This window comes from Corapipo altera, unplaced genomic scaffold, assembly GCF_003945725.1.
Source record: "Corapipo altera isolate COAL_440 unplaced genomic scaffold, ASM394572v1 24b, whole genome shotgun sequence".
NCBI classification, from domain to species: Eukaryota; Metazoa; Chordata; class Aves; order Passeriformes; family Pipridae; genus Corapipo; species Corapipo altera.
Window position 1 is genome coordinate 8,335,167 of NW_020884888.1, and position 21,173 is coordinate 8,356,339.

Here is a 21,173-nt window from a genome sequence, read left to right on the forward strand (position 1 = left end):
GAAGAGCTGTAGTGTTTTTTGTATCATGGCTGTACAGGATGTGTCCTGTTAGGTCTCCTTTCTTGTTCTTCACTTGCTGTAGGCATGCGGTGGCCACCACTAAGGATGCTGTTTCTCCAGAGCAGCCAGAGAAAATGAGTATATCAGTGTTCATCTCCATGCATCTACACCCATGCCGGAAAGCAGGAACCTCAGATGAAGGCAGAAGAGATTAATATCTACTCTAAAATCCTCCAAATTTTCATTTTCCTTTGGTTCTAAAGATACAGAGTTTTCAAACAAACTATTTTTATTGACAAAAAAGGACTTAAAATTAAATGAGACACACAAATTAAAAGCATGGTTTCAAAGGAAAGAGTAAGACTAAAACTCCCTGAAGGTCCAATGAATGAAATATCTCAATTTTTTCCTCTCAGATTGCAACTCACTTCTACGAGGAAAGACAAACTACTGCAAAAACTTTAGAAGGTAACCCTCTAAAAAGGGAGGTAATGGGTAGGATACTTTTTTAGGCTTCATTTTTGTTCTGGAACTAACCAATAACTCAAGTGGTGGGATGCTATCAGTGCTTTAACATTCATAGTATCATAAATGGTGCAGACTGGGATTGAACTATTCAGACCTGTAGGTAAAGCAAGTCTGGTGATGTCCATCTGTTCCACATAACTTCACGGTTGTTTAGCCAAAGATGACGAATAATCCTAACCCACCCTTCTGAGCAAAAGGGAAGAAAAACAAAACAACCCCCAAGATGAGTAATTGCAGTAATACTACATCGGGTGATGACATCAGGAAAATCTTGTGCTCTGTTTTCAGATCCTGTCCCATGGTCCAACGCCTTGGGACACTCAAAGGTTCAGAGGAACCCTTGCTGTTCCTATGCAAAAGCCACTCTAGTAAATGGCAAGGCTACTATCTTTAATACAGACTTCAATTTCTATGTAGTGAGTTGACATTTTCTGTTTGATGCTCTGCTATGCACGATCTTACGCTGCCAGAAACTGAACTTGGGCATTCACGTTGCATCCTTGCATCAGAAGGGGATGACAAGGAAAGAAGGGAAGATTCTGCAGACCAGTGACAAGAACTGAAGTATGTCACTATTCTAAGGAAGTTTGCCACAAATCCTACTATCGGATCCAGATTAGTACAGAGGTCCATCTGAGCAAATCACCAGACAGTGCAGATCTGGAAGCAAATCTACATTCAGGTTGTCTATCACATCTTTACCCCTACAGCCATGAAGAATCCTTACTACAGAGAGTTTACAGTTCCCTTGAGCATGGAAGAGTGGCCCAACAGACACCAAACATGGGAAGAATGTGTAGATGGAGAAGCTACATTGCAGTGAGAAACATAAAAAGAAAAAATTACCTGATCACAAAGCACTGCAAACCACAGAGAGTGGTAGTGACACAGAGGAGCAAAAAATAAGAAGTGGAATTCTATCCTCTCTATTTAAAGGAAAATGACATGAACTGAAACACAATCCCCACGGGATTAACAGTTTTGAGGTAATTCCATATATTAATACCTCTGAGGGTGTCTTTTCCCCCTTCACTCTTTCCATTTACATTCTGCAAAAAAGCCTGTCATATGCAAGGCTTCACTGGGGTAGTGGAAGCATTCAAACTGCAAGTTAGTGAAGGGTTACATTTCCCTCCAAAATCACAACAATAAGATGCTTAGACAACCACACAGTGACATTTAAAGCGCAGTGTAGAAAAAATGGCTTCTGAGGGGTTGTTTTATTACTAAGCTAAAGAAGGGAGCACTTACACTCTGCTGGAAAAGACAAAGACATTTGCTACAGTTCTGTGTCTTCTAATAAGAAGAGGAAATTCAAAAATAAAAGGGACCAATCTATAGAAATTCCATGCTGGCGGAGGTATTAACAGTATTTTTTATATTGAACACCACATTCTTGTTTTTTATTGATGTGGCCTTCAAAAAGGAAAATAGTGGAGAGATAGAGGGGGGCAAACCAGGAAGCATCTGAACTCCATGTTCAATTGCTGTGATCAAAGAGGATCAGAATATGGAAAGAGAGTACACAGCATGCCCAGATGCGACTCATTTCAGTGTATCATGGGAACCAGCTAGAGAACCTGCTGGTATGCTGGAAATTATTCTGAAAAGACTTTGTATGGCATAAACCACTACTAGAGGGCTGTGGATTAAAAAAAAAAAAAAAAAAAGAAAGAAAGAAAGAAGAAAAAAAGCCTATCAGACAACCTTCCTTTTGATCTTATGAAAAATAATTAAGATCCACATATCTTACCAGACTCTTCCTTACTAGGTACTAGTCCTGTAACTGAGGAGACCAACATAAAATCTGTGAGGTAGCCACGATAGTTCTGGGCAATAATCTGGTGTGGGACCCGAGCTGGCTGCAACTCAGAGGTTCTTGGGGCACAGTACATGCTGAATATAAGGCCATCATGTATGTTTTGGTAGTTTACAGTTTTGATACAGCATATTTTTTCCTGTTATCCAAGTATCTTCAGCTAGTAGCTGTTGCTTTAAAGAACAACTATAAGTAAAAGAATGAGTGATGCCAGAAGAACAGATATGGTAACAATTAGTAGTAAGTTCAACTTTCACCTACGTATCTGTCTTCAACACATATAATCTGTCCTTCCACTCCCTTATGTTCTTCCCCCAGGGCTCTAAAATCCAAATACCAATTTTCCAGATGAGGGACCATGGCAAAAAGGGATTTGAAAACTGATTCAAGAATGTGCCTGGGAGCTGGATTCAGCCTGGGTCTCCCAATGTACAGACTCCCTCCCTAGCTGGGCCATTCTTCCAGGCTAAGCTACAAGCAAAACACTGGTATATTAACTGCTGTGTTGGCTGAACCGTCTCGGATCTGGTTTACATGATGCTGCAAAAAATGTTGGATACCACCTTCTTCCCTGCAGGCAGAATTCCACTACTGCAATATATGTATGAGAACTAGGACAGACACTAATTTAAGAAGAAAATTAAGATGAATTTAAGAGGAAAGACAAAGGCAGTGAAGTATATACTAATTTAGTTTCTGCCTCAAGAATTTCCAGAAAGAGAACATTCAGAAAAATAATTCAGAGAGAAGATTAAGCAGCACAGCTCTGCAGAAAAAGATGGAACCTACATGCCTCATAACAGTAGCCACAGAGTACACAGTAGATTCAGTTCATATTTTTAGAGAAGTATGAGATCCTTTCACAGACAAACATTTAAACAGACTTTTTGTGGAATTTGTACTGTTGTTTCCTTGCAAACTGCTGCAAAATCCTGTAAAAAGGATCTACACTAACTGTATGGTTCTCAAAAATCTTTAATAACAATTCAAGAATCATCCAAATAGAGGTCAGAGGAAGAAGCAACTTGGTAACAAAGTTACAAAGTTCACTATTAACAGTGAGAAAAATTAAGTGATTAACAAAAGCATCCTACCCACATCCTATGAATTAATTAAACTATGTTTGTCACTGAATAAATATTGTAGTGTATAGTGATAAATGCTTGTCAGAAAACACTAGTAGCTAATATCAAATATTAACACCTAGGTTGTGAAGCATAGCCCTTTGCTGTTACGCTGAACTACTGTAGTGAGAGAGACCAAGGCAATTCTAAAAACTAGCACTGACTTTTAGGTTGGTTTTCTGTTTTTCAGCTCATTTAATTCTAGTATAACACTTGCTTTTTTCTTTTTTCAAGCCTTTCCTTTGCAACAAGAAATTTGTACAGCTGCATAGACGCATGGCATTTTTTGGTAATACTTGGACATATTTCAGTCATTGCTAACCTGACACTTTCTCATACAGATTTAAACAGATGAAACTGAGTGAAAAGTTGGGTCTGAACACTTGCCACGTTGTTGGCAGTTAATCATTACATTTTCTCATTCTCCACTTGAAACGAGTTGAAATCAGACCTCTTATGTGATGTGGGGGAACTGTGTGTTTTCTAGTATCTCCTCAATCTACAAGAGTTCATTTTGAACACAGAAAAATGTGTACTTATCCCTCCAAAATACTCAGAAGTGAATGCAACAGATGGAGCTACAGGAATATTTACTGCTGCAGGACTCTGATACGATCCGATTATTAAAATTATTAGACAGATGCCTCTGCCTGAAATAAGGTGTAAATGAGACCATGTGCTGAAGTCAATAGTATAGATTCTATTTAAAAGTAAATGAGGGGTTCAAGGAAGGAGAAAGAGATAAGTGAAAGAGGTGAGAGTAGGGAAAGAGAAGGAGAGTAACAGATTAAGTAGAAAAAAGATATCACCCTTCCACAGATTCTGAAAACATCCCATTGGTCCCCTTCTTCTGGTCTTCTTGGTGGTTTCAGACTGTATCTGTTGAGTGGTGGGGGGAGTCTACAAAACTCCCATTTTGTGCGGTTTATATTGTGCAGAAGCTGGGTGGAAACGCATCTGTAGCTCCCCTGGATGATGCAATACTGGATCATGGGACACTTCATGAGTCTTTGACACCTTCTAAGATGTGCAGCTGCCTCTTATATCAGCTAGTTGAATCAGTCATGGTCCATTATGGTCCATCATCCGAGATGAATAGCTCAGGTCAGATGTGAGCATCTTCAACACTCCCTAGAGGGGTTTTAACAGCAGAGCCATCATGCAAGGGAGGACTTTGCCCCTTATCAGCCTTTTTCCTTATCTGGAAGTCCAATTTGTAGCTTCAGGTATATATGCCCTTCTGCACCTGAGAGGCCACTCTGTGCATCACTAGCAAAGCAGCCATCCAAGTGTTTGAGCCATTAGCACCAGTTTCTTACAGCATCCAGGGGGTTACTGCTGGTGGTTGAATGTGAGCAGTTCAATCTCTCACATTTGGGACACAGTCTTCTCCTTTGACCTGGGATAGTTGGACAATACTACCACCTTATCTTATCTCAACGTCCTTTTGCAGTCCAAACTAGTAGATATATTCAGGAAGGGGTGGGCTATGGTAGACAAACAGTTGTTTCTACAGTGGACAAAAGTCTTTTTTGGTGATCCTAACAATGTCTAATCCATTAACCATTTCAGTCTCTCACAGACTCCGCTATTGCAAACTCTCATGTTTGATGGAAGGACTTTGAAACCTACCTACAAAGATGATTGGTAAGGAGTAGCAGCACTCAATAGCAGTCTGTCTGCTGAGTTGGAAAGACCAAAGCAGGCGCTTAAGGCAGGCTGCACTGGCTAGTGTAGCCTATTCCAAGTTTATTGCAACATCCTGATCCTTATCTTCAAAGCATTAGTTAAACACAGTTCAAAATAAACTCTGTTCATGCAACAGTGCTGATACAGTTTCTCAGTGAAAGAGGAGGAAAGCGCTCTGGCAACCTGGGTGAGCATCGCCTCAAGTCGTTGAGAGACAGGAAATAGGAAAGTTCCTATAAATCTAGGATTTTGTTTCTCCCTCACACAACCATTTTCATATAATAGTTCATTGGCAAATGCATAGTAGGTTAAATTTAAGAGCCAGCTGCTAAGCTGACATGAATGTTCAGAGTTTCACTGAACACAAAGCAGCTAAACCTGTTCACCACAGCTCAAGATCTCACGCATAGGGCAGCCCATTGGTGAGATCGCAATGATTTTAGGGCTTGAGGGGAGATATTAGTTTTGCTCTGAACCATTCCTGAAAGCCTGAAAGCCTGGAGGACTGCCACCTAATTGATATTTTTACCTGGGCTAGACCTAAAAACAGAACAAAACTGTAGGCTGATCAGAGTTGTGGCTGGAGGTAAGAGAAGTGATGCAATCTACATAGCATAACTTGTGTTTTGGTTGTATGTGGAGTCTCATTTGTCAGAGGCTGCAGGAGAGTTTGTTAACCATTAAGGTAGCAGACTGAGAAGAAGAGAACATGCAAAATTAACCACAGTAGGTCCCTAAACTGTAGGTTTTCCTGGATTCTTAATACTTTTAGCTGGCCAGCTTTTCTAGATCACCTTCTAAACATGTTAAGAATAAAGTGCAGGACACTTCTACAGCACAGTCTCTTGCTCAGGCATATTCCTATTTATATTCATTTGTATCTTCCAGGCAACGTTAGCTCAGAATAAACCATCCATACCCACAATTATTTTTCAAACTATATGGCCAGAGAAATGAATGAGATGCAAATACTTGTATTTCCAAGACTCTCAACAATAGGGTATACCATCCAGGTCGGCAGTGGTTTCATTATATGTGCTTTGGGCTTTTGTACTACTACTGTCACTATTTTAGTACTATTTGTATCTGCTAAGCTCCTTTGATTTGTAACTTTCTCCATGGCTACAAACCAGTTTTTGATATTTATTTAGAGACCACTTGAAAATCCATTTTTATAAGACTGGGTGAGAAATTTCCCAAGGAAAAGAACAGAATCAAGTTACATGGTATTCTCGGCTTCACTTATGACTTCAGTTGAGCATGGGCATAAATGGCTTGTGAAATGGAGACTAATCTAATCAAGCTTTTCAACTGAGTCTTTACCTCTACATACCTTAAATTATTAATTTATAAACAACAACAACAAAAAGGGAGTTTTTTGTGAACAAGACTATTATTTCTCTCAAAATTCTCATTAAATGACTTAGTAACCATGCATATGTTTTAATCCTCCACTGGCACCATGCAGAAAAAGCAGCCCCTAAATGGACTTGTTCAAAGCCAGGTTGATGGGGCTCTAAGCAACCTGGTCTAGTGGAAGGTACTCCTGCCTGTGGAAGGGGTGCCTAGAACTAGATGATCTTTAAGAACCCTCCCAGTGCAAACCAATCCATAGTTCTGTGATTGTATGACTTTCCTTTTGAAATCAACATACTCATCCACTATAACTATGTCCTGTTTGAATGTGGTTTTTTTTTTCTTTTGCTTTGAAATAGGAGAGTTTTTTGCTTCTTTTTGATTGAATAACATTTTTAAAAATTTGAAAAGTCATTCTTTTAATATCAAGGGAAGCAAAAGATTCACACAGGGAACAACTTGCTAGTTTAAGTTTGTAGTTAACATTGCAATCTAGGACCCAGACAGAAGCAAAGTAGAAAAAAAATTAAAACAAGATGTGAGATAGGAATCTTTAATCAAGCTCGTTGTATCAGCTTGGGCCCAGCATTCCACCCTGTCTTCTGAGGTTACCCAGCGCCACTTTGAAAATGGATTATTTTCCACTGAAAACAATGCCAAAAAGGGGCTTTAGCTCCCCTGGGGGAAATCAGAACAGCCTGGATCATCAAATGGGAAAAAATAACCATTATCAGTAGCAGTCTGAAACAGGGGGAAAGAAAAGGTGAAACTAGACTCAGGTTTGAGGCCATTGAATGCCTTAGATATGCCTTTGAAGACCGAGGTGGATCGGCAAAAGCCTATGGGTTTGAGATGCAAAGGAATGTTTGCTTCTCTAGAGGAAGATTTAAACACCTGGGTTTTTTCCAAGATATTTGGTTCAGAAATGTACTTTTTGTAAACAGTCAGTAGCTAGTCCTGGAGAGGTTAAGGTACTGTATTGTCCACTTTCTATTACTAGGTCAGAGGGATTACCAACATATGAAGGTTAACATATATATTACCTCATACATAATAAAAGATGAAAAATACATTTTAAGGACTTAATATGGCTTAATATATATACATCTTTAACTTGATGTCCCTTGTTTTGGGTAAGAGAAACTTTGAAACAGCTATTTAGCTGCAGGTGATCCACCTGAGAGCTCTGGTGCCAGCTGCCAGCATAGACAAATGCCTCATGTTCATTTACAACCAGTCTAAATATATTTGCAATACAACACAAAAGCTTAATTCCAACTTCAGAAGTAGTAATGCGTAGCTGGCAGAAACACTGAGAAAGTAGTGAAATACCATTTCCCAGACACTGAGGTTGAAAGCCCCTACATATGCTACAGCACATGGTCAGTTAAGGTATCATCCTTGACAGGCTAGTTTATCTGCTTTAAAAAAAGAGATAAAAATTAAGGAGCAATTCTGAAAGCACTATTAACTAACATTCACTGACCATTCCTGGTTTTGTCTTCTAAAAAAGAAACTCTCTTGCATGAATGTCCCATGAGAGCAACAAATGCTAAAAGAAAACTTAGTTGACACAAATATTTCCTATTTACATAACTTCTAGCTTATATAGGATGGTTACAGTCTTGGCCCTACCATAGCCCTCTTTTGCATGCCTAAAGCAGTACACTACTGACCTCAGTTATCTGGAAGCCAACAGCATGTAAGCATACATCCAAAACTAAGTACATACTTGAATGCTTCGTTGAACAGGGAAAGACCAATGAATTGCTACCTATATAATTAATGATAAAAGAGCAGTAATGTACATTTAAATTGGGATTATGCTGTCAATGTTTTATGCCAGGTATGTATCAACCACTGATGATCAGAAAGCAGTCTACAGCCAGCCTGTGAAAGCCCACTGTCACACATTGGTATGGTCACATATACTTGGATGCATCTTGCAAAGGACCAGCAGTGACCCTGAGAGTCTGAGATATGCCAATAATGCTCTTCTCTTCTAATAGTATCATAGAAGAATGGTACTTCCGCCATCAGACTTCCAATCTGGCACCTACATAATACCAATCTGCAACAAATGGTTCTTTTTGTGCCCTATACAAAAGTATTGCTAGGTGCATAAAGTGATCTTGGAGTTGGGTACCAAAATTATAGCTGTTTCAGTTCTGAGCATGCCAGACCCTAAGGTCCTCTGCTGAACCTGTGTGCTGCAGTGGACCAGCACATAAAATAATACACTACTCAAAGTGAGCAAGGGTGACAGAGTCAGTAGCCCTATGCAAATAGAGCAGAGCAAGCAACAAGAAAGGGTCAAAACCATTACAAAATTTGATTAAAAAAAAAGTAAAAAATATCCGTGGAACAGATTCAATAACCTCCACTGCTAAGCATATTAAACCTGGTCAGAGCTTTTGAGAAGGCAAGAAACCATGTGTTGCAGCTGTGGCAGATGAATAACTATATTCCTTCTGAATCCTATTAGGGGGATTTGTCCCAAGACTTAATTGGCAATTTCACTATTCCTTTTTTGTTCAGCAATGTTAATGTGTTTTTCATCGTCTTTGCTGTGGAGAAGGCACCAGCATAGCAGGGCTGCAAATTAGACTGTAGGTGCATTGCAGATTCCAGGGGTTCATTTTTCACAGAAAGTCAAAACCACCTTTAAGTGCATAAAGCAGCTGTCCCACCACACTCTGACAGTAAGCCTACCATACCTTTGGTTAACTTCTGGCACACAGACAGGGACTTAGATCTCTTCCCAAGACAGTCAAAGAATAATGAAAAAGCAACTTTGATGCTACCTGAAACCAAACTATTCAAAGCACATTGCCTGCATTCCTCAGCTGCAGGCACTGAGCCAGGACATGGAGATAATCATTCAGGCTACTGATGGGGGAGGGAGAAAGGAGCTTAAGGACCCAAGAGCTGAAGTATTCGGGGCAAGAAAATCTAGACAGAATTTAATCTGCAAGGTAGCAATACAGTCATGTTTCTCTCCCATCCCACTCCCATTATGTGCATTAGAGAACTAAAATAATCATAAGTATTTTTTCTTTTTTTGCTTTTTTATCTGTTCCACAGAAAATGAGGATCTATACTAAGCAAACCGTTTCTCTCTCATCTTGCACTACTTTTCCAACTGTGGCAAATATTCCCTGTTTCAAGAGGACAAACAGCCCAGCATAATGCCCAGACAACAGTGGAACATTCTACATGGGGGAAAAGTTTCTCCTCATCGTCTCCCAGTCATGAACCATGCCCTTCAAGCCTGGGATTTGATAACCATAATTATCTTACTTTTACTTATCTACTAATATAGGTATGTTGACCTAAGATAAATCAGTTCGTTCAATACTGTAGCATCTGTCCTTTGACTTAATAATCTGCTACAGCAGTGAAGCTTGCACATTGTAGAAAAAAATCTGCAATGGTTAAAAAAGGTCCCTGGGACATCAAGCTCTTTCTCCTTGAGTTATGAAAGCTATCAGGGGAAAACGGGAACACAGCAGCATCTCTATGTCACTACAGCATCCATCAGCAACTTTCTGTGACTCAGACACTTGAGGAAACATTCCTGGAAATCTCTTAGTAACTATAACTATGGATTTAACTCCACTAATTACAGCAACTTTTGAGTTTTTACCATACTGTGTTTCAGCTATTGTGTCATACAGATCTAGCTATGTACAGGTCTACATGTCAAGAGCAGCAGCAGTCCCTGGTAGGCCTTAATAAAATTCCTAAAGCTGGAGAGCCAACAGATTGGAGAACAGTGTATTTGTGATTTACCTACCCTACAGCCCCTCAGGGTGGCACATCTGTTTCAAATTTTAGCAAAGATGGCCTTAAAGGTGGATTGTGCACTAAATAAATCACTATTCCATTGGAGAAGACCAACCCAAACAGCATATATTCTGCCTTTCAGCTTTTGTCTCATATATAGGGACCAACAAAGAATACCCTGTAGGTAAGTACCAGACTTTGCCTTCTAGGGCTCTTCAGGCACAAGAAAACTTGACATTAGGAGTAATTTCTTTACCAAGAGGGTGGTCAAACACTTGAACAGGCTTACTAGAAAGGTGGGCCATGTCCCAAACCTGTCAGTGTCTAAGAGGCATTTGGACAATGCCCTTCATAAAGTGGTCAGGCATTAGAACTAGATATTGTTGTAGGTAACTTCTAACTGGACTAGAGTATTCTAGTCTAAGAAGGAAGTCACTCTGAATTGTCCTACCCCAGTGCTCAGCAAAGTTGAGCAGTGTAGAATGGTGAGTAGAAAATGAATTGAATTTATAGTATAGAAGGGAAAAAAAGCACCCCAAAAAGTGCTTCCAAAGAATGTCTTGGGAACTGCAACTACAAGACTAAAAAATCTTCACAGTAAAGTGCAATGGCAGCACAGAGAGTAACGAGGGCATCTTTGGTATCTTTGTTCTTAAGAGCAGAGTATGTGCCAACAAACGAATATAAAAACAGTAAAAGAGACGTAAGAGCTCAGTGTGACCTGGTAACCATGAAGAGTGTTATGAAATATTTTAGAACCTAACACGCAGTCCATTTATACCTCAAAAGCATACATAATACAAATAAAATGCATTTAAAGAACAGCAGAACCATATAAAATGAGAATTTTGGAGAATGCCTTACCTTTGACCCAATAAGTGTGTACAGCCATTGGATAGTTTCATTATGATTTATTACTCCATTCATGCCATCGACATAGAGCATTATCTGGCCCAAAGCTGTTGTAAAGAAAAGAGAGAAAATATAGTCAGAATTTGTGAGTACTTTTTTTAATTCTAGGTACTGCTGGTAATATTTTATAAGCAGGGTTTTCCAGAGATGTGGGGAGTTCAACTAATGAAAGATATATTTGGTAAGATTGTGCTGGACAAAATCTTGGGAAACTGCACGAACTTTACTGACTTAATCTGGACAATATAAGTGTGAATGTCATCCACCTGTTCCATTCTAGAAGATGCCACATTTTATGGTCCCCAAATCTGCAAACAGTACTCTACACACTGCTTAGCGTCACAATGGTTCCATCAGCTACAATGCTTTATATATTGTGAGCCAAGACTTTTACCATTTGTTTCAGCACCATATAATGTTTTGAATTAGTATATTTCAATTGACTGTTTCAGCGAATTCCAATAATGTGAAATTAAAGCTGGGCAATTAACACCAATAAAAACATCAAATATTCACCATTGCACAGTGCACTCTTGAAAATGAGTTTTACATTTTAGCGAGAAAATACAAAAAAAACAAAGCGTGTTTATAACAAAGAAGTATCTTTATTAATTTATTCTAAAGCATTTACAGCAGAATTTCACAAGATGCTACTAAAAGACTTCGTAACAGTAATTCCATAGTTTGCAATCCTGATAATACGAGACTTTCGAGAGACAACAGCTATTAAATCTTTTCTGACTGATAAAGCCAGACATTTTCTGTAAGGATTATAAAAAGTGAATTAGTAAAATTCATCTATGATCTTCAAAAGTTTCCACTGTTAGATCTGCTTTAAAACAGGGAATCAAAAGCACAGTGGGATGAAAAATAAATCACTGATGTAGCACCTTTCAGCACAGCCTATTGGCATAACAACTCAATTATCTAATGCACAACCTTATGAGCCCCTAGTATGCTGCTTAATGGGGAAAAAAAAAGGAAAAAAAAAACAACCCACAGGGTTAGGAAAGTTATGACACTATTAACCTCCTAAACACATTCTGAATGTTTGCTAACTTTTGCACAGGTTGTGCACAGTGCAGCATCGTTTACCCTGAGAGCAGATTTTCAAAGACACTTAAGTATCTCTACAGCTAAGTAACTAACATTCATTTTCACACTGTCTGCTCCTTTTTTCTTTGCTCTATTTGGTCGATTTACAGTTAAAAATCTGAGGTACTAGTTTTAGGTACTCATATTCTCTATCTAATCTATCACACGAGAAGCATCACACTATGTGATCAAGGAGGATTGAGAAAAAGCCAGCAAGGGGGGGCTACAGCACAGAGGTAACACACCCCGTAAGCAGGCTGCATTGTCACTGGGGTATGCCCCTCACTCTCTGCTCCTCCTCTCCAGGAAGCAATCATTCACAACACTCTGAAGACACATCTCTCAGGTAAATAAAACCAGGTAGGAGTGACACAGGACCAAGTGTTATGGTAAAATAAAAAGTGTAAGTAAGTCAGTAAAATGAGATATGAATTACGCTGCCTGAATAAATGGCTGCTTTGAAGCATTTCATTGCAGGTAGAGGAAATGCTGCTATTCCAGCGGTAATCAGAGAAAGTTCTTAATTCTTGTGTTTACTTCCTTTCAATGTTAAAAAGATTTGGCACTGGATCAGGATGAGATCCAGTCATGATAAGGTCACAAACCCATTTTTTTTCTTCCCTTGCGAATTATTTGGTGGGGGGGGTGAAGGGATTTAATTTGAATCTGAAACAAATGTGAAACAAATTTTACTCTTGGCGCATGCTTTCCAAACTAATATAGAAATCAAAGACAGTAAGAAGTCTGCTTTTAAAGGGAAAACATGCACACATTACAAAATAACTCCACTGCTTATACTTAAGACCAATTAGACTGGATGCCTAAGTGAGATCTGGCACGCAGTAGTCTTCAGCCTCTTAGATGAGACTCTTCATAATAGCAATAGGTTAAGGCAAATTAGTAGACTTTAGAAACAACCAAAAAAATGTGTTAGGATTTCTGAAAATATTCATCTGCTACCACTAATCTTGCTCACCTTGCTCCCATCACTTTATTTTTATTTTATTTGTTTTGTTTTGTTATTGATGCTACCCTAGGTACATGGTGGTACCTATATCTTTTCAGAAACATAATGGGTCTTTAGGATATTGATGAAAAATCAGTAACACAAGAAAAACAACACTACAGCTTCTACTTGAACAAGTGGCCAATAAGTTTCACAGGGCAAAGAATTACAAAGGATGCCATGAAATGATCAAGATGAAAACAGGTTTGCTATGGAGTCATGCTGTCCACAAACAAGTCACATCACCAGTAATTATCTGCCGCACATGAAGCTATCAGCTGCTGCCAAGATCTTGGTGTGGACCTTCATACTGCTATTTCCTGTCTTCAGGGGTCAGAAAAATGAAAGACAAGATAGGCAGTGTTGAGGAGAAATCTCTTTTCATTATGAGGTAGAGTAAGATAGGGAGAATCTGCATGTACTTTCTACAAAGCTGATGCCCCATAAATTCTTAGGAAAAGAATTCTACAAGAAGACCTAAAAGAAGGAGAATGTTGGTTTTTATACCACATAAACTGTCTGTGCTGAGAAAGAAAAGGTAATACCTTCACTGCAACCACATAACACAGAGGTAAAATGGAAGACACCACCAAAAACACCAGTGTAGGAGCAGGATGGTGGGCTGGAGGTCCTCGGGCCCTCCCAGGGCTTGGATCTGGCTAAGTAGGGCATGACAGTTCAGCACTAAATGGAGACTGACTGACACAGAGGACTCTGCACCGTTTTACATTCTTTGCAGCTTTTCTGTTCAACTGACAGCTCATCTCCCAGCCCATGATCGTAGTCTGCTGAAATGGCTGCAGCAAAAGTGCACACTCCACATCCCTAGCATGCTCACACACCCACTGTCAACATGCAGGGCCTCGTCAAGGAAGGGCAGGCTAATTTGAAAGGCAGTTTGGAAGGCCAATCTAGTCCAAAATAATTTAAATTGGCATTTGTATGTGCCTCTAATCAAACTTTTTTTTCCCTTTCCCCAAAAAATGAGGAGGCTATTTAATCCATTTAATCCCATCCCTCAGCTAACTGAAATTCTTTTTGGAAGTATATCAACAACCTATTTGCATTAGGAAAGTTTGCTATTGTGCAATAAGGGGCTGGGAGAGTGGGGTTTAAATATGGAGCAGACTTAATTTGGAATTTCTTTGTTCCCACTACGCTTGTCAAACCCTTAAATCTTATGTGAAAGTAGTGTGTGACTTTACTCATAGCTATTTTCAAGTGGAATATTGTTGGATTTCTTAGGAAAGGCTTAGACTAGACCAGGATAGACCAGCCAGAAAGTTCAAAGATTTTTGTGAAATATGAGGTTTAAGAAAGCCCCTAAAAACACGCCAGTATTGGCACTGATACTCTCCTGGGATATTTCCTATATAAAGTTAACAGGACCAAAGGGGAAAAGCTCTAGCTCAAAACATCATCAAAATGAACATCACCTATTAAAGTCTGTTTTTCCCACCCAGAGTGATGAAAGTTTCAAAGCTATTCCTTGCCCACACACTTGCTTCTCCAGTATGCTCTATTTGCTTTGCATTTTAACAAAAGAATAGCTCAGAGAAAACAACATCACTGAATGAGAAAAAACCTGTTTTCTTACAGTTTCCTGTGAGGCAAACCCCCATGCATCACGTCAAGAATTATGGCAGGGATGCATCCTGTGATTGCATTTGTTTCCATCAGAATAAGCAAAGGTAGAGGGTGAATCAGGCCAAAGGCAGACCATGTTACTACAAGTTTCAGCTCCCAAGGAAGCTTCTGGCCCAAGTTCATTAGGCACTTCTTAACCAGCAGCTGTGGTGCGTGTAATGTGCTGCATAGAACACCAGGTGGGTGTGCACAACAAACAGAACTGCGATGAAACTACTGGGGAAGAATCAGCTGCTAAAACTCATCTTTTCAATGCTAGCTAAAATCTCATCATCATCAATGAGAAGTTAAGGGTCTGTGTGATTGCATTCACTCCGTTTGAAAACAGATTACTAGTTTGTGTTCGCTATCCTGGGCACCAAGAAGGCATACTGCATCAAAATAAACATCACAACCAAGAGAAAAAAATCCATATATGTCTAGTGAGGGATCCCAGGAAGGAGCAAATACAGTTGCCTAATACACTATTACAAAGCACTAGGTGGTAATTCCGAAGAAAACAACCATACCTCAAAGTTCTTTCTTTGTGTTTCCTCATTAGAGAGAGGTAAGATCTTAGCTATCAAGTGGGACTGGCCTGAGCACAAAATCTTCAACTCAGCCCCAACATGCTGGATGTCAGAAACTTCTGCTTGTACCACATTCCCACTGTGCTTGCATGCATACCTCAGGGTGGAGCTTATAATATTCGAGGATATTGGAGAGTGTTTTACCTGATGATAAATCATTATTAAATACAACTGCTGTACCATCCAGCTAACCGAAAATTAACAAAATCACAGCAGAGCTCCTTGCTTCTGAGAAGTGACATCAGATAAAACAAATTACCTGGACTCTCCCCTACTTCTGAAACTGATCCAGCAAAGCAATACTGCGACAAACCTTATAACTCACACTCATTCCACAGGGCTAGAACAAGCTCAAATTTGTACATTTGGGGGTTGGTTTTATTTTTTCCTCTCTTACTATTTGTATGGGTTGGTTTTAGCTTCAGTGCAAAATCTGCTGTTTATACAGCCATTCCCATTTCTTTAATCCTGTTGAAGATATCTGTAATGTCATCCAGGAAGATAAAAACAATCTTGTTCCTGGCCACAAATGCATGAATATTTTGTTTCTTATCAAAGTTTCTTTAAATATCAACTCTTTTCTTAATCTTGTCTTTTTACCCTCTGCTTATTTGTTCTTTCTATTATTATACACATTGTGGTTGAAAAATGCTAAGAAACTAATTTTCAGAACTCCCATATTAGCCACGCACTAAACTTGTATTAAATAAGAACTGCACTTTCTCACAAAAACCTGCACATTGCAGAACTAATGTTATGAACCAAAGCTGCAAAGCAGTTCTGTACAGATGTAAATGTATTACGTTGCTAATGTACATCAGAAGTTCTTATGCTAGCCAATACTATTTAAAGTCTAATTTTTAGTCTTAAGCAGTTTGGAAACTTCTGCAAGTTAGTTTCAGACTTAAAATGCTATGTTCAAGTCTTTTGTAGAGACAGTGTGTTTCCAGATCAAACTTAATCTTCATTATTCCCTCAATCTGCTTTAACAGAAAATCTATAAAGATACAATAAAAATAATCTGTTTTTCTAATGCTGAAAAATGAGTTAAAAAAGTGACAACCACAATTTTACCCTGGATAACAGACTAGGGGAGGCTGCCATCCACAGGCCAACACTGGGCAAGGCCAAACAAACCAGGAAGGCTGGATATGCCACTCTCCTGTGCAATCAATACACCTTTCTGCAGCACGCTTTGGCCCTGCGATGTAACTCCATGCTCAAAACTGGGTTCTTAAATGGAACAGCCTTGCAACAATTTCCACCATCCACAAAAGCCTAAAGGAAATACTGGAGAAGATTTATAACTCTGATAGTTCTGGCACAATGGAAAGACCTTTAGATGTGTTATTATTATTATTCTGTTGCACTTAATTATCCGTCTTTAATGATAACTTTAGTTTTGGTGAGACCCAGAGGCCGCTAGCAAAAGAAATGCTTTCACTGCTGATTACTACAGGAAAATAAAGGGAAATAGGCTGCCAGCTCCAGACTTGGAGCAGAGTTTCCATCAAGTAAGAGTCTGGGAAATCATGTCAAAGTTTTGAAGCCTCGATAACATTTACAGTTATTTGTGCTGCAGGTACTGATCTCAGAAGTCGCCCACAAAGAACACAAACATTTTTGGTCCTCAGAAACTGGATGTCGATAACACCCTGGCAACAAAGCAGGCGTAGGAAAAAGAGCATTTATTGGCCTAATTTCAAAGCAGGTTGTGACTGTGGTTTTGGGGTGGAGGGGGAGTAGCAGGTCTCCTCCCTAGCTCTGTTTCAGGGAAAGGTACCAGCATGGTCAGTGCCTTCACATCTAATTTGAGGTTCCCTAACTAGAAGGGCTGCAGTTATCACTTCAATCTCACACACACACATCTCCTTCCCTAATGCCTGCTTCCAAATGGATCTCAGTGTCCCCAGGGCTCAAGTGAAGAGAAATGCAGCCCTGCCCCATGGTATGACAAATACATGGCAAGTTCAGGACTTCAGAAACCTTTTACAGAGGAATTTTCTCATCTCCATGTTTCCTCTGCCACCCTTTTACTCTGGTGTCTCTGCCTTTAAAAAACAGCACACCGTAAAATCAAAGGGAATACAGCACCTTTAATCAGTTTACGTTTCACCAAAAAATGGTCCTTTCTACCTACCATGCAACAACTGTGGCAGTGCCCCATCAAAGCCAAGGAAGCACATCAGAATTGCTCCTCTTCCAGTATTTATTTCTTAAAATTTACTCAAGCGCAAAGAAAGAAGAGACTCTCACTTGACTATGTCACCAGTTAAACTGAAGAAAGACTTTTTATATGAACTGAAATCTGGCTCACATATATGTACTTTAAGTATTATAAAGATTTGCATTAGTCATAATTGTTTTAATCATTATTTTATGTTGCAGCACTCACACTTTAAATGCACTATATTCTAGTATGCTTTACAAGATTAATAACAGCAATGTACAGTAAGCTGGGTAAAGCTTATACAGCAATAAGTAGAAACATTTCCTCATGAAAAAAAAAAAAAGTAATTAAAATACATTATTAATAAATGAGCAAGTCTATCCCAGCATTAAACTGCTATTTTGTAAGCTGACTAGAAGCATGGAATAATGAAAAAAAAGGAAGGAAAGAAAGAAGATAAAGAAATAATGAAGGAAGGTGGAAGAAGGGAAAAAAGACAAAAGAAAACAAAAGGTTAAGTAGATGGCTTTGAAAGATGCCCATTCACCCACACTGCTTCATGAAGCAAAACTCCTTTGTAAAAAGAAAACGTGTACTATCCCTTAATTAAGACAACATTATAATGCATGCATATATAGAGCTGAATTAAAGCAGCTGCTTCTTAATGGAATCAATATTGCCTGTAACACTGAATAATGTTCTTTCAATGTGTGTATGAAGTTACATGTTTTTCCTAACAATTGAGATTTAGAGTTTTAAAGGATTTTCTGATGAGACTTTCCCACTGGGCCTCAGAACTTAAATTCTGAGGGAGGAGGAGATGATGGCAAGATTGCCAAATTTTCTTGTACTGAGTACTGATGTTGCAGCAAATGAGACGTGCTTTGGGTTTAGGGCAGAAATTAAGATCTGTTTAAGGATTAGGTGTCTCTTCGCATCTATTTCAGAAAAGACTCATCTTTGAATTTTAAACTTTTCATAATGGATTTATCATGCTTAGGCATCCAAGTGCTTTACAACAACAGTAAAATTGAATCGGGTTGGATGAGGTTGGCTGGCACCTCTGGAGACTGCCTAGTCCAATCCCTTGCTCAGACCAGAGAAATCCAGAGCAGGTTGTTTATGACTCTGTCCAGTTGGGTGTTGAATTTAGCTCCAGAGGTGGAAACTGCCCAACTTCTCTGGGCAATCTGTGCCAGTGCTTTGACACCCTCACAGGTTATTTTACCTGGTTTTTAAGTTTAAATCAAATTCCTGTGTTTCAGTTAGTGTCCATATCAGGCCTCTTGTCCTTTTATTATGTACAACTGAAGTCTGGTTCTGTCTTTACTGTCTCCAATCATATATGTAGTCCCTTTCATAATATTCAAATTGAATTAAATTGAATATAAACCAAAGATTAATCCATAGTCAAGAAACAAAAGCTACATACTAAGCTAGAAGTCAGAAAAAAAAAGTAATTTCAATTTAGGATTAAACTAGGGAAATTCAGTGAGACTCCCAAGGTAAGAAGTGATACTTTAGCCTTTCTTTTTGGGAGTTGAGTAATTTAGTCTGGCAATGTGCTAGATGTGATGGATTTCAAGGCCTTTCCTTCTCCATTAATCACCATGAACATAAGCCTTCTGTCTGTGTAAACAATGCTAATCCTGACTTTGAAGGTACAAAGAGGGAAACACAAACTAACCTTTGCAGAATGTAAAAGATAATTTCTGCAGCTCCCCTTCTTGAACTCCTCAGACACCTATTTACCCTGCACAAAGAAAGGTCCTGCAGGTGCAAGCTGTCTTTTATCAATCATTATCAGTTACATACAGCACATCAGTTTGGAATTCCAGCATCTGCTTTACATGCCAAAAAGCTAAGATTTGAGAATGAACTCAGCATTTGGACTAGGAAACACCATAGAGTCAGAAGTGTTCAGAAGAAAATCCAATCAAGACTCAGTAAAAAAACCAGCTTATTTTGATTGTCAGACTCCGTGGTTTTTTGCACCTGGGGCAGAGAAACCCCGAAGGAGTACATGGAACAATTTTTTTTCTATTATATATCAGTATATACATCTTTGTTGATTGCAGTCAGGCACTTTTGACAGTGAGTATGGAAAAAGCACACTGTCTTGGGGTTCCTGCCCTCTCTGGAAAGTAAAGAAGTCTGACACAATAGGGCTATTTAACAAATGGACTAACATTAGAGCAAAAAAGGATATATGGTAGGGTAAAAGTGTTCGTATCCTGAACATTTTTAGTCATCAACAGTATTTCTTCTCAGTACAACAGTAAACCTTCCAGAATGAAACTTGTTGATTTTGAAGTGAACAAATGATAGATTCTTAATGTCAGCTTTTTTCCCCCTTTCTCTTGAAAAATATTTACATAATATTTACATTCTTCCTAAATAAAAAGGAAGATTCTCAGGCAAGCAAAAAGACGAAACACAACAATTCCCAGCATTAGTATATTCCTCTTATTAGAGGAATATGTTAATATATTCCTATACTAATATGTAATAGTCATATATTCATATAATTCCTCTTATTAGAGGAATATTATTGTATTCCACTTATTAGAGGAATACTAGAGGAATATATTCTTACATATTATTCCTCTTATTAGAGGAATAGAAGGAAAAAAAAGACATACTCCTGTGCCAGTTGAAACTTCAAACATTGCTCCACTCCATAGGCATCAGCAGAGTCTTTGTAAAGCCCAACATTGATCAGCGATTTCTTGTCGTAAACATGTTGTAGCTAGCATAGAATCAGAGAATGGCTTGGGCTGGAAGGGACCTTAAAGATCATCTAGTTCCAATCTCCCTGCCATGGACAGGGATACCTTCTACCAGATCATGAGTGCTAGTGTTTCCCAAGATAGCAGTTTCACGTTTTCTAAGCTCAACTTCTCTCCAAGGTGCAGGTAAACATGGTCTCAGTTTGGCATCCTGGAATAACAGCACTGCAACTGGTATGGCAACTAAATACACTGAAATTAGTGTCTGGCCAAGAGGCTTACAAAGAGTCATAATGATTTCCATGAGCATGTAAAGTTATTCTGCTGGTCAAAAGCCAAAAGCCAGTCTACAAAATTCATGTATTGTGGCATTTGCCCAATAAGCCTGCACCTCTAAAATGATTAACACTATATTCCTGAAGAACAACAACAAAAAAAAAAAAGATGAATGAAAATCACTAAAAACAGTAATTCTACCACTGGTGTTTCACATCACTTCTCACAGAGGGTTTTGCAGGAAACAAAGTGTTCTGCCAAAAGTGACCCTTAAGAAGCTATCCAATTTTCAGTCAAATTCAAATATTGTTTATTCTAGTCATTAACTTAAGGTGTGCTTGGGGAATACCATGGAAGAGATACACTGAGAACAAAAATACAAGAAAACTTCTCCAGTTATACTCTTTCTATATAAAGCTGTTTTCTTAATTCTTACATAGTTCCTTCACATGACAATGTATTCCAAA

At 38.8% G+C, this 21,173-nt stretch overlaps 1 protein-coding gene across 9 annotated transcripts in view; it reads right to left on the reverse strand.

Annotated features, from left to right (window-relative positions):
- FHOD3 (formin homology 2 domain containing 3) overlaps positions 1-21,173 on the reverse strand; it is a 387,784-nt gene that overhangs the window by 148,064 nt on the left and 218,547 nt on the right. For all 9 annotated transcript variants that reach the window (XM_027643906.1, XM_027643905.1, XM_027643904.1 and 6 more), the window contains one exon: positions 11,167-11,261. In XM_027643906.1, the coding sequence (XP_027499707.1) occupies positions 11,167-11,261 (95 nt within the window). The remainder of the gene's footprint in view (positions 1-11,166; positions 11,262-21,173) is intronic.